General features: G+C 41.9%; 1 protein-coding gene across 7 annotated transcripts in view; it reads left to right on the top strand.

The window, feature by feature from the left end:
- The window catches only part of LOC115572442 (SH3-containing GRB2-like protein 3-interacting protein 1), a 58,912-nt gene that overhangs the window by 35,716 nt on the left and 8,739 nt on the right, over positions 1–14,457 (top strand). For 4 of the 7 annotated variants that reach the window (XM_030402506.1, XM_030402504.1, XM_030402505.1 and 1 more), the window contains 13 exons: positions 6,243–6,303; positions 6,810–6,855; positions 7,470–7,526; positions 7,880–7,937; positions 9,211–9,386; positions 9,535–9,546; positions 10,106–10,117; positions 10,837–10,861; positions 11,236–11,299; positions 11,418–11,488; positions 11,593–11,664; positions 11,932–12,000; positions 12,095–12,856. In XM_030402506.1, coding sequence (XP_030258366.1) covers positions 6,243–6,303; positions 6,810–6,855; positions 7,470–7,526; positions 7,880–7,937; positions 9,211–9,386; positions 9,535–9,546; positions 10,106–10,117; positions 10,837–10,861; positions 11,236–11,299; positions 11,418–11,488; positions 11,593–11,664; positions 11,932–12,000; positions 12,095–12,856 — 1,485 coding nt within the window. The remainder of the gene's footprint in view (positions 1–6,242; positions 6,304–6,809; positions 6,856–7,469; positions 7,527–7,879; positions 7,938–9,210; positions 9,387–9,534; positions 9,547–10,105; positions 10,118–10,836; positions 10,862–11,235; positions 11,300–11,417; positions 11,489–11,592; positions 11,665–11,931; positions 12,001–12,094; positions 12,857–14,457) is intronic. The other 3 variants (XM_030402509.1, XM_030402510.1, XM_030402508.1) reach the window with 2 other exon arrangements.

Genomic DNA, 14,457 nt, shown 5'->3' with positions numbered 1-14,457 from the left:
CAGTGCGTCTTATTTGGCCTCAAACATGGCTGCAGCATTGCTCTTACAACCTTCTCGTCGGTGCAGAACAGAATACTTAACTCCGGAATAGGGATTATAATCTTAAACTGCTCCGACGGTCTCTCAGTCAGAAAAGAGGATCTTGGTCTTGATAAAGGTCCAAATGACCTCTTTTCGAACTGTATATTTAGACTTGTGTGTTACTGCGGCTTGACATTGACTCTAAGGTCCGTACTGGCGCTTAAACTACAGTTTACGGTGCACGATTTCCGAAACAGCTATTTATCGTCTCGGTGAAAGTAGTGCCAATAGAGATGATGCTATGAAGTTATAATGCTTTCATCGACGTAAAATGCACACATTCTACACACACTGATGAGTAGTTGTTGGTGATCACCTGTAAAAGTTGGTGCACAATCAATAAACCAATAAACACAGTAGAAGGAGAAGAAAAAGAGCGGCACACAGTGCATGATGTGCAAGGGTTCTGAGAGGAGGGAAACAGTCGTGAGTTGCGCCACAACAGATCATTCATCTTCTGTCACTGCATCTTAGCCTTCAGTGTACTGAAGTGTGCACCAACTTGAGGTCAGGAATCTTTTATCTTGTCAGTATTGGCTGTGAGAAGCAGGTAATTATTGGTTATCAGTATCTGCAAAAAAAAAAAAATATATCGTGCATCCAGTATGATAATTATTATTCTGTATGAAGTATGAACAAACTTCTGTTAGGCAAGTCTTGCCACTTAGCAGCCATCTTGGCAACACCCCCGGTCAGTTATTTCAGGCTAACAAGACCAGGCCGCTATCTAAGTGAACGGGGGAGAGTGCCAGAACTTTACTTTAAATGGTCAGCTGGACATAAAAACTGCATGAGTAGAATCCCCAATCAAATCTGATCCAAAATGAAATTTAAAACGTTCAAAAAGTTTGGCGACATTGCCCCAAAATAAGGTTTGAAACGCCCTTTTCCTCCAGGTTTTACTTCTACTGCGCATGCCCACAGTTTCACAACACCAACTTCTCTTACAGCTCAAAACAGAGGGGTGATGTCTAATCTGTGAATAAGATCACCCTTCTTGGTAATTGCCTTTGGAGGACTGGGTGTCATACAACCGTCATCTCTGGTGTCACAGACCTCCCTATTCAAAATGCCTTCAGTGATCATTCTCTTTCTTACAATGCCTCTGGTATATATCTGAAGGAGGTGGTCATGTCTCATTTGTTAGTTTGCAAACTACCAAAGAAGAGGTTTAGTGGACAGGTGCTTACAGAGAGCTCACGCAATGTTAAAGTTTATATTTTAATAGAATGAAGGTCCGAACAACAATCAGGACAAAGAACCGACAGTTAGCACACAGCTACTCACATCTTGGCGTACTATTAAACAAGCAGTTGAAGCGAGAGACTGGAGTGTATCAGCACAGATGAAAGCTGTCCTGGACATGAATCAAAAACAGTTGGTTCAGACTTTGGTTGTGTGCTTTATATCCTCTCTGTTTCAAACCACCTCTGCATCTCTGGTAACTAAGGCTACAGTGTTGTCAAGCAGCCAATGTTACTGTGGCTGAGGCAGGTGTGTAAAGAAAGGCACAAGTAGATTTTACACTCACGCTTATTCACACTGAGGAACAACTGACAACCAGGTAACACTTTAACTGTATGTCTTCTCATCTGGATACTCATTGGGAGCTCCATCATCAGAGATCTGAGAGTCAGCAGCTGGAAAGAGCAGCCTGGGTGAGCTGTGTTTCCTTTTTTTCCTTTTTTTGTTTTGTTTCAGAAAACCTCACTAAGAGGACTAACAGTCAAAACATTGAACTTCAAGGTTCATTCTTGACCTTAGACAGTCAAGCTGTCAAGTGTCCCTCAGTGGCGAAGTCCATCCACTGCATCAGCCACTAATGAAGGCCACAAGATGCAGCTGAAAGAGATCTAGTACGTGACATTGATTACACTTCTGGGGCAAAACTATTACAGGTATGTGCAATGCTATAGAGAAACCACAAGTGGTTTGGAGTCAGTGTGCAAGTGCAAGTTGGATTTTAACACCTAGGAGGTTATGTTCTCTGTTTTCTGTCTCTTCTCTGTTTACATTTGTTTGTTGGTTGGCTGGTTTGTCAGCAGCGTTACACAAAAACGTTTGGTACTGATCCTGATAAAAGGGCAGATACAACATTCTTTAACATTGCGACTGCCTTTTTTCAACATTTTTGTTAATTTGTGGATTTGGGATTAATGCCGAGATCTTGAAATAAATCTGACGTATTTTTCAGTTGCTGTTATCTATGAGTGATGCTGATCCGGTGATCTTGAATTAACGGTTAAGCTTATTGGTGTTTTTAAAAAGTTAGTGATGGTTTTAGTTATGGGCTATTGAGTTTGGTATTGGATTAGGCTTGAGGCGCCTTGGCGGAGGTATGCACTCTATTAAAGGCCATTCTAGTTTCAAACTTATATGGATTTTAAAAGTTGCTGATCTCGTGTGTCAGACTTTTGAGAGGAAGATTGTAAAAAAGAAGAAAAAAAGAACAACTGGTATGCCAACATTTTTTGTGTTCAATATAAGCATGAGAACATGCTTTTGACACCATATTTTAAAAGTGTGATGATGGTGCTTTAATAAAGGACAAAGGTGGATGAAGTTACACGTTCTTACTTCAAGTAGAAGTACAGATACATTTGTTAACAAAGCCTCTGGTAAAAGTAGACGTACTGATCAAACTTTTTTACTCAAGTAAAAGTAATAAAGTAGGGGCTCTGAAATGCACTCAGGTATAAAAGTGAAAGGTATCCTTCTGAAGGACATTTCTGCGTAACTGAACCTCACATCACACTGATATGATTCAAAGGCTATTAAACTTAAAGGTAGAATGGGTAGGCTTTGTCTGAGCTGTTCGTTAACGCACCAGAAAGATAGCTGATTGTGGAGTGTCATTCCCAGGACTTCAGATACCGACATTTTGGGTTGGTAAAGTGTCCCGAGCACAGCCACAAGCTGAGAAACTAAGAAAAGAGGTACCAAACACTAAAACACCTTTTTTCCCCATACCAGTCTCCCGTTTCCTGTCTTGTTACATCTTCTTATGTTTTTTACATCGATCGTCTCGCTAGGTCTGCCGTGCCTGATATGCACTGATAGGTCGAAATCAGTCTTGTGATGTTGGGAAGGAGGTGTGCAATGATGCAAAAAAAAAAAAGATACCTCTTGTTTCTGTGAACTAGCACTCAGAAGAAGGGCCAAACCTAAATATATTTACAGCTGATATCATTAATTACAATGATCCCTCTGTTTAATGAGCGAGACAGGTGCTCACCTCAGGCAAACTCTGTAAATGGGTTACAAAAGCAAAAGCAAATGTAATACTGTAATATTACTTCTAATATCATACCGTTCAGCAGGTTTTTTACATATTAACATCAGGATTTATTCTCTATTTTTGACTCCTTATCACACAAGACACTCACAGGTTAGGACTGGTCAGATGGCCCCGCTGTTCAGAGCCGTCTCCGCTGATGAAGAGCCATGATGCAGGAATAATCTGTGCCTATTGAGGAGCCCAGCTAGCTAGTAATACATCACATGCCCTGACATGTCCCACGGTACCCAGAGAGTTTCCACCAGCACCAGAGTGCGGTGCCCTCACATTTATAGTATTTAGTATTTAGTCTGATTATCAGGATTTCAACATGAGTGGGACGATGTTTTGATTTCAAAGTCGGCTTGATTTTCCAAAACAATTTAAAAATAAAAATGCCGCTGAAAAAAAAAAAAGATCCGGCCGCCAGTAAAACAAGCCATCAGCGACGCAACGTGTCATTTTGGGGCACGCGGCAGTGCCATGTTGCTGTGTAGAAACGCAGCCTTCAGATTACAGAAAGGGACGACGAACAAAGAACACAAACTGAGCTGCCTCTGAAAAGCACGAAATGTTCATCCACCCAACTGTCCATCACATGTGTCCCTGTCGCTCTTGTGCGGATGTGAGAATCAGCTGTGCTCTCTTGTCTTCTGAAACACTGTTATGTAAACCTGTCAGTCGTCTATTTTCAGGGGGGGAAAAAAACATGTTTCACAACACAGCCAATGGAAAAAAAAAGAGAAAAACATGAAAAATGCTTTTTTTCCCATCGGTGGACTGAGCTGTTGGTAACTTTCTTAAATGTCTTGTGATTTGTGAGTTTGTCTGACTGACTTTCTTTTATCCGAGGTATCCTGCCATGTTGTGCAAAGCAAGAGGATCGCTGTTGTTACCACATTAATTTAAATTCATTAGGTTCGATAATAAGTCCATATATTGGGCGATGGCTTTTCCTTGTCTGTTGTACAGGACAAACCAACACTGAGATTTTTTTTGGAATAGTCAGAAATTTGTCAAACAAAACACTTCATCTAGAAAAATATGCTTACAGTCATGTTAACTGGTGAATATGGGCTTGCTGACATGCTAAAGCAGTAGTTTTGTGACCTCACATACCTGATTAGTCCTTCACAATGATCAAGGAAACAACTAGTAAAAAAGAATCGGACTGACATTTAGTGAAATACTGTTGTTTATTTTTCCTACATAATATTTGTCAGTATGTTGGCATGTTAAGTTTTCATGCTAACGCGCTAAGCTTTGCCAGTCTCCGTCCCACAAACTTCCGTCAGCCAATACATTCTCTCATCGACCATTTCATTCACCAGTCTCTGAAAACGGACAGGTGTTTGAGGTTTGCTCACCATATTCTGGGACTCATAGGCATCCATGATTGCAGTTTTTTATTTTTAAACACACGTACTTTGTAAACACATGAAAACTACTTCATTCACAAATGCAGGTACTTACATCATTGTAACTTAGCTTCGCCTATTTACATAAAACACACCAAGGTTTCCTTCTAAAGTTAATTTGCAGTTGTCATATCTGCTCTCTGTCCTGTTTTGCTGTTTTACAAACACAAACTAGCCGCAGCCTTCGACTCACTCACCCATGGACTACATGGTTAGATGCTTCCACCATCAGTATCCCAACATAGGAAGTGAGCCTCACGACTTGTTGAGAAGTCTGCTCAACTTACAATCGTTCAGTCCGATCCATCACAGTTTATGGGAGCCCAAAATGACACCTCCATGCTCCATATTCTGTGTGATAATCAGTTTGCAAGGCCAGAAATGTAACCATTAGATTAAACAGAAATCAAGTTAATTCTGGGAAGCTGTTTTTTTCAAGCGTTGGTATTTTTGCTTAAAAGGTACAATATGTAAGAATTTTGGGTTAAAATATTAAATTATTCATAGTCAACATAACCGACATGACCCCACAGCCCAAAGACCTGAAAACCTCCATCTCCTTCAGTCCAAAGCTCCCGTGCTAGTGGCGTGAACACCAACGACAACCTAAGGCCTGCTGGCTGGATAGCTAACTGAGCTAATCAGCTAATGGCAGCTACAGTTAGCACCTGTTGAGGTCAATCTGTTGACATGCTGCCCCCTCTAACCCTAACCAATTCTTACATTTTGTCCCTTTTAAAATGTCTTAAACAAAGACCAACAGTTTCTGCAGGTTTAATGGCCGACGTTTTAAGCTTTGCCTTTATTCGCCGTACCTTGTGTATTCATCGTAAAATGATGTTGTAGATCCGTCTTACCTGCTGCCAGTCAGTGACACCACAATCAATAAAAATGAAAACACAGTTGGAACTAGAGTCCTCTCACATAATTAGACTTAATATGCAGAAACCTTTAGGCGTCACACACATTGAAGTGTTTGGGGGTTTTTTTGTTGGTTTTCCTAGTCGTCCTGATTCGAGGGCTGCCAATCGACATTGCTGCAGGGGGTCTTTGCATCCCGTTTGGCTGACGGGCTGCTGTAGTAGATCTCTCCCTCGAATCTCGCTAATGAAGTGGCCACATTGATCAACCATTGCTCGTGTTTTCTCTCTATTTTATATAGTCAGGGAGCGGACACTTAAGGGGGATTGCGCTGCTTCATTTTATGCGGAGGCTCTCTCCAGATGGCAGGATGTTTTTGCCCTGAATCGATACATTCATTTATATTTACTTATTGGTGCGACTGTATTTCCTGTGTATCCACAAGCACAGGTGCATCCTCGTCAGCCTGTTACTACTCTGTCTTATTTGCCTTTAAGTGCATTTTAATGACAAGACAGTTAACATTATATTAGGCTCTAAAACGTGAAATTAATTCTTCATGATGTTGTTCTCCCTCTCCCTCTCCCTCTCTCTCTCCGGACTAGGACTGAAAAATCGAACAAGGAAAGCCCTGGGCTTACGAAAGAAAGACAAGGATACAGAAACGTGAGTAAGCTCAGGTTTAGTCGTTACACAGTTAACAGGTTGAAAGTACAACCCTCCACCTCTGAATACAGCCTGACAATTCTCCACGGGGCTGCGTATTAAACCTAATTACTGTTATGGTACTGAACAAATTGTGTACGAGAAACTGTGAAGTACTTAAAGTTAACATTGAATGTTTGATCTGATATATTATCTTTTTTTCTCATTCATTCTCTGATGAGATCTTTCCTGATTTCAATCCTAATTGGTGGCACTTTATAATAACCATCAAATCATAATCTTGCCAATTTAAGACTATTTCACAGAAATATGACTTCTTTTGTTAAAAAAAAAAGGTTTTGTAGACATTTAATTTTGACAAAGCAAGATTGGAAAAAATATTATTTCTTTACCAAGACTTGGATCTTAAACGTCGCGAGTATTGAATCATTTTGAACAATAATCAGCCCTACTTTCTATTTTGTCATGTAACATGATTTTTTCCTCTTCCTTGTTATTTCAAACAGGAGCTCACCTGACAAAGAAGGAAGTGGAAGCGGAAAGAAAGGAAGTGTATGTACATTTTACATCTCTCGAAAAACATGTTACTCCCTTTTTTGAACCTATTTTTTGTAGTTTCCCCATCATTTCCATCTCATGATAAGAACTCTGTACACACTGCAGCAGCTGCTGCGATATGGAAGCATGACGCTGTCACAAGAAGCACAAGATATTAGACAGGTTGTTAACAAGCCAACAGTTCATCTAAACCAGGATGTCAGGAGGTTAAAACAAAACTGAATAACGCTGTAATGTCGACTGTAATACCAATTGGCGCAAGACTATGTTAAACATGAAGGTCAGACTGGAAATTGTATTTTTACAAATGACAGGTTGCCTGCTAATTTCACTGGTTGCCTTTGGTTTTTTTTCCAAATAAGTTAGGGTAACATGGGCTTTTTAACAATGCTGTTGGGTCCTCTGATCACTCATAATTCTTGTCCCGTCCAAACTGCAAATAACTAGACCCTCATTTAGAATATATATTTTTTTTTATTTAATAGATTTGTCAATCATTTATTTACACAAATCGATCATTTTAGCTGACAATTTGAAATCGCCTACACTTGGAATATGCTATAAGAAGTCATTCTTATTTATTCTGTCCTTCTCCATTTTCCTGCCAGAAAAAGTCCAATGGAGCGCCGAATGGTTTCTACGGGGAGATTGACTGGGACAGATATGTAAATATGCTTTTTTTTTTTTTTTTTTTTAACTTCACTGTACTCCTCCCATGATGATTCTGACCAAACAGCAACCTTTCCACTTCGGTGTGAAATACTTTGCTGTGGCAATCAGTGTCATGTAATGCTAGGTTTAAAATTACTCAGTGAACGCTCTGAATCGGGCTGCATATTCTATGAGTCAGCAGCAGCTTCAGCCAGGAAGCTGACCGTCTCAGGCAAGCCATCTGTGAAATCTGATCCACATTTATATGCAGAGCTGCTTACGGGGAAGATGAAGTTTAGCGATGCCTCTGTTATAGCGTGTGATGGACTGGAAAATGACTGTCACCTCTCTCTTCTCTCTTTTCCAGGCGTCTCCTGACGTGGATGAGGAGGGCTTTAGTCTCCGGCCCGGGGACGAGGGCGATGATATCCTTTCAATTGAAGAGCGGAGGTAGTAGTAGCGGCAGCAGTATTGGGACTCTTCTCCTGTAAAACTATTGACCTGTTTGGCTGAGTGACTCATTGGATGAGTGCTCTTCAGCATTAAATAGGCCAGATCAATAGTCCCTCCCTCACTTGCCACATGACATGTGTACGTCCCTGCAGCGGAAAAAATAGATGAATAAAATAACAGAAAATAGCAGCAAAGGGCAGCAAGACAGAGCCACATTACACTCAGACTGGATTTACAGTTGACATTGAACCACAGTGCTCATTAACAACTGACCCTGAGTTCACTGGTATTTTAAGTTTTTCCCTCTCGCTGGTGTCAGCAGCTGTATGTGCGGGATGGATTTATAGAGAGCTGGTACTATGGAGACATCCCTCGAGCGGGATGATTTAGCTGACACAGAGCAGGAGTGTCAGTTACAGCAGGTGTAATATTTTTAACTGGGACACAGAGCGGACAGCTCCCTCCTCTGCTGCAGTCAAGGGTGGAAGAAGTACACAGATGTTAAAGATCTACAAAGACTTGTCATTAACATGTCTGAAAACCACTACAACTTTTTAATAGATTTTAGTTTACTTAAGGACGTGTTTCGTTTGGTCGCCCGTTGCTGCTTCTGGTACAGGATGAGACTAAACTTTACATGAGTAAAACTAATGACCTCTTCTGTCATCATGTTGTCAACCATCAGAAAGATTTTTATCAGTAGTGGTCTTTGCTCAGCGGTGTGTTTACCACCAGTGAGTTTGCATGATCATTTGTGTTTAATCGAGTTAGTCGGGGGAGTGTATTTTCGCCCCAGACAGTCAGACTACTTTACTGCACGTTAGCTGTAAACTACCGAGTGTGTCCGGCAGTTTAAATTCAGTCAGCTCTCAGTGAATTCAGCACTCACCAGAAACCCTGGTTCTCACTCTTAAACGTACGATCAGAGCTAGTATGAACAGCTGGTAAACAAATAAACAAAGTGACAATATGGTACATTAATTGCTCTGGGTATTAAGTCATTTTATAAAGTTTATTTTTTGCTGTTGTGATCGTAACAATTGAGACGTGGTGATAAAGACTTCAGGCGTCTGGTCATTTTTGAGTTTAAGTTAACTTGAAGGTGCTTGAATTTACACTTAAAGCTGCACGACCCCTAAAGTACAAAAAATAATTTTAATAAATAAATGTAAAAGAAATACTCAGACTGATCAAGCCTCAATTTTTCACATCATCTGCTGTACTTTGTCCTTGACGCACGTCCACCAGCTTCCAAAGGAAAGCAGTTTTTCTCCTCCAGCGACTCCGAGGATGATGAGGACAACAAGAAAAAGTTCAAAATCAAGATCAAGCCGCTGGTGTCGGACAGCGCCAAGTGTGTCCCTCCATCTATGGACGAGCTAAAGGCCTCAGTGGGAGGCTTGGCACTCTCACCATCTCTGGTGAGCGCTGCTGATCCGCAGCCTTGTTCTACTTCACTGTACTGAAGGGCACAAATCACTTGTAAGCTAACTGCTGAATTCCCTCTGTCTCTGTCTTACACCCTCTCTGTTTGTCTTTCCCTCTCACTTATGTGCCGTCATCTCGTAGAAGAGAAGTCCGGTAAGCCTGGAGTTCATTTTTCACATCTGCCTCATCACAGTTGCATGGCATGAAAACCACTTGGAAATCACTTCCTGTGCTAGTTCACTTAATAAATGGCCTTTAGGGCTTCACCTTTTTTTTCTTTCTGCATGAGTTTCTGTCTCACCCTTAGTGTCGCTGTCCCTTCTAGACCTTAAAAGACCTCACTTCTTTTTGTTGACTTTTTCTTTTGTTAAGCTACAGCTTTACTTGAACCTGTCTGGCAAAGCGCCTGTGTTACATAATGCGCGGTGAACATAGCACACTCACAAAGCTGCACACCTATTGGTTTGGCCTCAGTGGAGTTTACACACTGACCTGCTACATCCAGTGTGCAGCTCTGTGCGTGGTGGTGGGAGGTGATGCTGGCATTGTCCTCATAAGCTCAAGGGTGTTGTGGCTCATGTTGCATTATTATGGCTTTGCGGTGCAAGTAAAGAGGTGCGGTGTGTGCAGTTTTTAGTTGGTGTCCATTTGACTGATTTGTCACTCACTCTCTGACCCAGGTCTGTTCTCTCTTCCTTTTTGCTGGTCTCAGAGACGCAGCCCGGTGAGTTTCTTACACCATCTGCTGGCTGTTTTCAAAGCCGGCAGCCTGATACACAGCTCTCTAATCTCTGCTGCCCGACACATTTTTTTCAAACGGCGGTGCAGAAAGTTAAAGGGATGCACAGCAAATAAGAATAATCGTTCTGTGTTGACTGTGATTCATGATTATGCCTCAAAATATAGATTTTCTAAAAATAGGTAAATCCTTTCGAAGAAATGATTTGACTTAGGAAATCATGCAAGGGGCTCTGTGTAACGTCTGTGTTGCTCTGGAAGTCGTTGGTTTGTTTATGTTAGCGAGCTCCATTTCTAAACTAACGTTAGCTACTGTTGCTCTCTGTTAGCGGAGCAGAAAGAGGCACTGAGACAAGGCACTTGAGAACGTGCATGAAGTCACATTCTTTGAACCGTCGCAGAAAATCCGATCTGAGTCCTTCACAAAGAAATCCACAATCCAGCAGCATTAAACTTCTTAAACAAATCGTCCACAGGCTCATGACGGCAACAGAGATAGACGGGGGAAGTGTCATTTTTCACGACACGTTACAATCCACTCACACTGAAACCTGTCGACCGCTAAAAACTTGTTACATAGAGCCCCTTTGAAGAAGTTAAGATTTTCATGAATTTCCACTTCATCTGACTGCTGTGTAACTTTCACAAAATATTGTCCGTATACTCATTTTGTTTTTTGTTTTGTCTGGATTCTGTCTTTTACAGGGGCAGATAAAAAGGAATTTGTCCTGTAAGTACACATACTTTTGAAACAGACGTTTTACGCGTGACCTCTATTCCTGCACACATGCTCTCAGTGACAATGCTACCACGCTGATGGTTAGCAAGTGAAATGTTTACCATGCTCACCCTCTTAGTTCAGTGTGTTAGCATTTTTTAATTAGTGCTAAAGCACAGTTGAGGCTGTTGGGAATGTCGCTAATTCCATAGATATTTCATAAAACAAAGTCTTGGATAAGCTTAAATTCTGACTTGATGTTAGCCCTTGATGAAGAATAAAGCGATCACCAAAGTGATCACCAGTAGTTGGTTAGATATTTAAGTCTGGAACAAGGTTTTGGAACCAAATGTTGAGGGGTTTTTTTGTTTGTTTGTTTCTCACAGGTGAAGAAATTGCTAGACCCAGACGCTCCACCCCTACGCCGACCCCTGCCCCTGACACGCCAAGGTCTGTCATTCCTTCAGCAATAATACCTTCCACCTTCGCTCTTGCACCTTTTTGGTAGCTTCTGGATGAAAATTGTTGCGGCAGGGAAGATTTGATTGTAGTGTTTCTCCTCTTGCAGTGACAGGCTCATGCAGAACGTTCCTGCCTTTTTTGGGCTGCCTTCAGAGACCAAATATGCCAGATACGACGGTCTGTCCCCCATTGACATGGCATCACATTAATTGATACAAAGTGTCCAACGCAACAGCTGCAGGAGACTGTGTTGACTTTTGTTGTTTCTTTGTCAATCACAGTTGTCCCAGCAGAAGTATGGGACTCGAGACCACGGTCAGATTCACCACTGAGCAGAAGTTTCCCAACAGGAGGTGAGTTCTCCTCACTCTATCATTGTTTTATGTCATGTCTCATCTGTTTTAATTGTCAGAATCGTTGTTCTTGTCTTTGTTGTTGTATTGTGATTTCATTCGCCTCGGTCCTGAATCCTCCCACAGTCATGTAAAGCTCTTTGTAACTTTGTTTTGAAAAAGTGCTGTACAAATGAAGTTTGTCATGATTACTACTATTATCAGCGTATATTTGAAATATTGCTATCTGTAATGGATAACTGGTCTGAACTCTCTTCCTTGCTACAGCTCCTCCTCCGCTTCCTCCAAAAAACATTCCATCGAGAAGTCATTACGGCTATCCTTCGGACTTTGCTGGTAAATTTAGCTTAAAAACAGCAACTTCATATCAAACACACTGTCAAATGAAATCACCGTTTTGATCCAAATATATCCTCAAATTCTCTTACAGGTGATCTACCCAATGGAAGGGCAGCTCGCAGCTCGGCCCCCATCTACCTGAACGTCCTGTCCCCCGCCTCGTACAGGGGCTCCCCCGGCCCCGACCTGGACGACGTGTTCGGCCCCATGGACAGCCCTCGCACCAGTGACGAGATGGTGTCTCCCAGATGGGTTACTTTTATTGAGGACAGACCCCCACCGCCTGATGAACCCGCTCCCCCTCCTCCACCAGACTCTCCTGCCCCAGACACACCCTCTTCCACCCCCTCCACCCCCTGCCTGTCTCCAGGACCGCCGCCGGACGAGCCCCCTCCTTCGCCCCCGCCATTTTCTCCCGGCTCCCCTCCTCCCTTCACGCCACCAGACTCGCCCCCTTCCATTCTGCTTGGACCCCCTCCTCCGGATGAACCGGCCCCTCCCCTGCCTCCCAACTTCTCCCCCTCTAACTCACCTCCTCTATGCCTCGACGACGATGCAATTGATGAGGAGGTGCTGCAGTTTGCAGAGTACTCTTCGTCCCCGGCCCCCATCAGCCCCGTGCCCCCTCTGCCAGCAGAGCGGAGGTCCCCTCGGGTAGGGGTCACATCTCCACTGGTCCTGGGGGGCGTGGGGGGAAAGAGGACTCCAGAGGGAACATACCTGAGAGATGATATCCAGGACATTGTGGGTTCACCCCGAGAGCTGACGCCGAGCTTCAGGGGCACGCCGCCCCCTCTCCCTCCAACCACCTACAGGTCTATCATGTCTTCCCCAGGACCCTACTCAGGCAGCAGTGAGTACTCAGTCTCTTTGTAAATGGTCCATGATACTGCCTTCACTTAAAGTATGATCAGAGCAGTGTACCTAAACTAAAGCTTGGTTCGTTTGAACAGCGATGCTTAAACTCAGGTCCTCTCGTCTCTTTGTGATCTATTTATGTTTTGTGAGGTGCTGAATGTAAACGGAACCAGGCAGAACTGTTAGAGTTAGCTTTCAGTGTTATTCATAGATGTTATTCATATTTTCATGATTTCTGGATAAACACAACAAAGGCAATATTTTAACTGACTGACTCATTTAGTATGTAGGAAGCTTCCCTCTCTGCAGCTGATACAGTGGCAGAATGAATTATATGGCCAACAACATTATATTAATACAGCTACCACAAATACTGATTCCATTAGTGAGGTAACACTTAAGTGGTAGTGTTACAAGAATGCTAACCACTATTATTACAACCTGTAAGAATGGGAAATGTTATCATTTGAATTCCATCATTGGCGTCGGCACAAATTCAGATTTTCACTGGACGGTTATCGTGGCCAAACGATAACGATGTTTTTGCGATATATATATATATAGAAATTTTGAAAGAAAAAAAAGATACTGTCAGTCAAATTACTCTTTATTTAAACTTGGTTTTTTTTGCGTTTTGTCCAATGGAAACCATTCACTTTACGGTGTTGGGAGGTGGAGAGAGAGAGAGAGAGAGAGAGAGAGAGAGAGATGTCTGATGTTCAACATGATGTTGCACAGCAGTAGTAAATCAATGAGTAGGAGCCACACATTAGTTAACAGTTAACTGTTACTGCAGCTTTGTCTTCTTCTGTTTTTTTGCATTTGAATGTGGGTGGCAACCAGTGCTGAGGCGCATTACTGCCACCTACTATGACAAAGCGAGAGCAGAAAGAAGCAATTAAAGATGCGCCAGATTATTTACACGATACAATCATATGTATATTACTAACACGATATCATTATTTCTTATTTTTGATATTAGTTAATACCAATTATCGTCACCCCATTAATGTCAACTGTAAAAAAACGTCATTTTGAAGTAAGGTTACATGACATGATGTAAAATCAAATTGAGATTATTTTGATAGATCTGATTTAGAATTAGTGCAGCTTCTTGTGATTTTATTTTCCTGGTGCTCATAATAAAGGAATGTTGTCTTGTTCACTTCTTCAAGGAGTTCAGCTACAGTGATACCAATGCTAACAAAATGTGTACACTTAGATCAAATACATTTTATCAATAACAGTTTAAGACAGTTCCAATACAGAGTAGGAAACTGAGAGTTTATAGCTACTGCTTATTTGCAACTCCTGCTCTAGTTGGGCTTTTATATGTGCAGCATGGTAAAAATATACATGTTTAGCTGTCAGTATCATAAAACACAATACACTATGGAAATGCAATAGTATAAACACACCATACTACATCAGTGCACATACACCCAAAGTATGTACTTGAGTATAAGTAGCTAAAAATGAGCACAGATGTGTTTGCTTTTAGCCAACCCTTGTTGTAAAAAGGTTTCCATAGATTTTAGATCTGCAGTTGCCGTTCAGCATGCTCCTCCTTACTCTGTTTCTGGCTAATCTTTGGAT

This window comes from Sparus aurata, chromosome 21, assembly GCF_900880675.1.
Source record: "Sparus aurata chromosome 21, fSpaAur1.1, whole genome shotgun sequence".
Classification (NCBI taxonomy): domain Eukaryota; kingdom Metazoa; phylum Chordata; class Actinopteri; order Spariformes; family Sparidae; genus Sparus; species Sparus aurata.
Note: the sequence above shows the minus strand (reverse complement) of the source record. Positions and strands in the feature narration are given on the sequence as shown.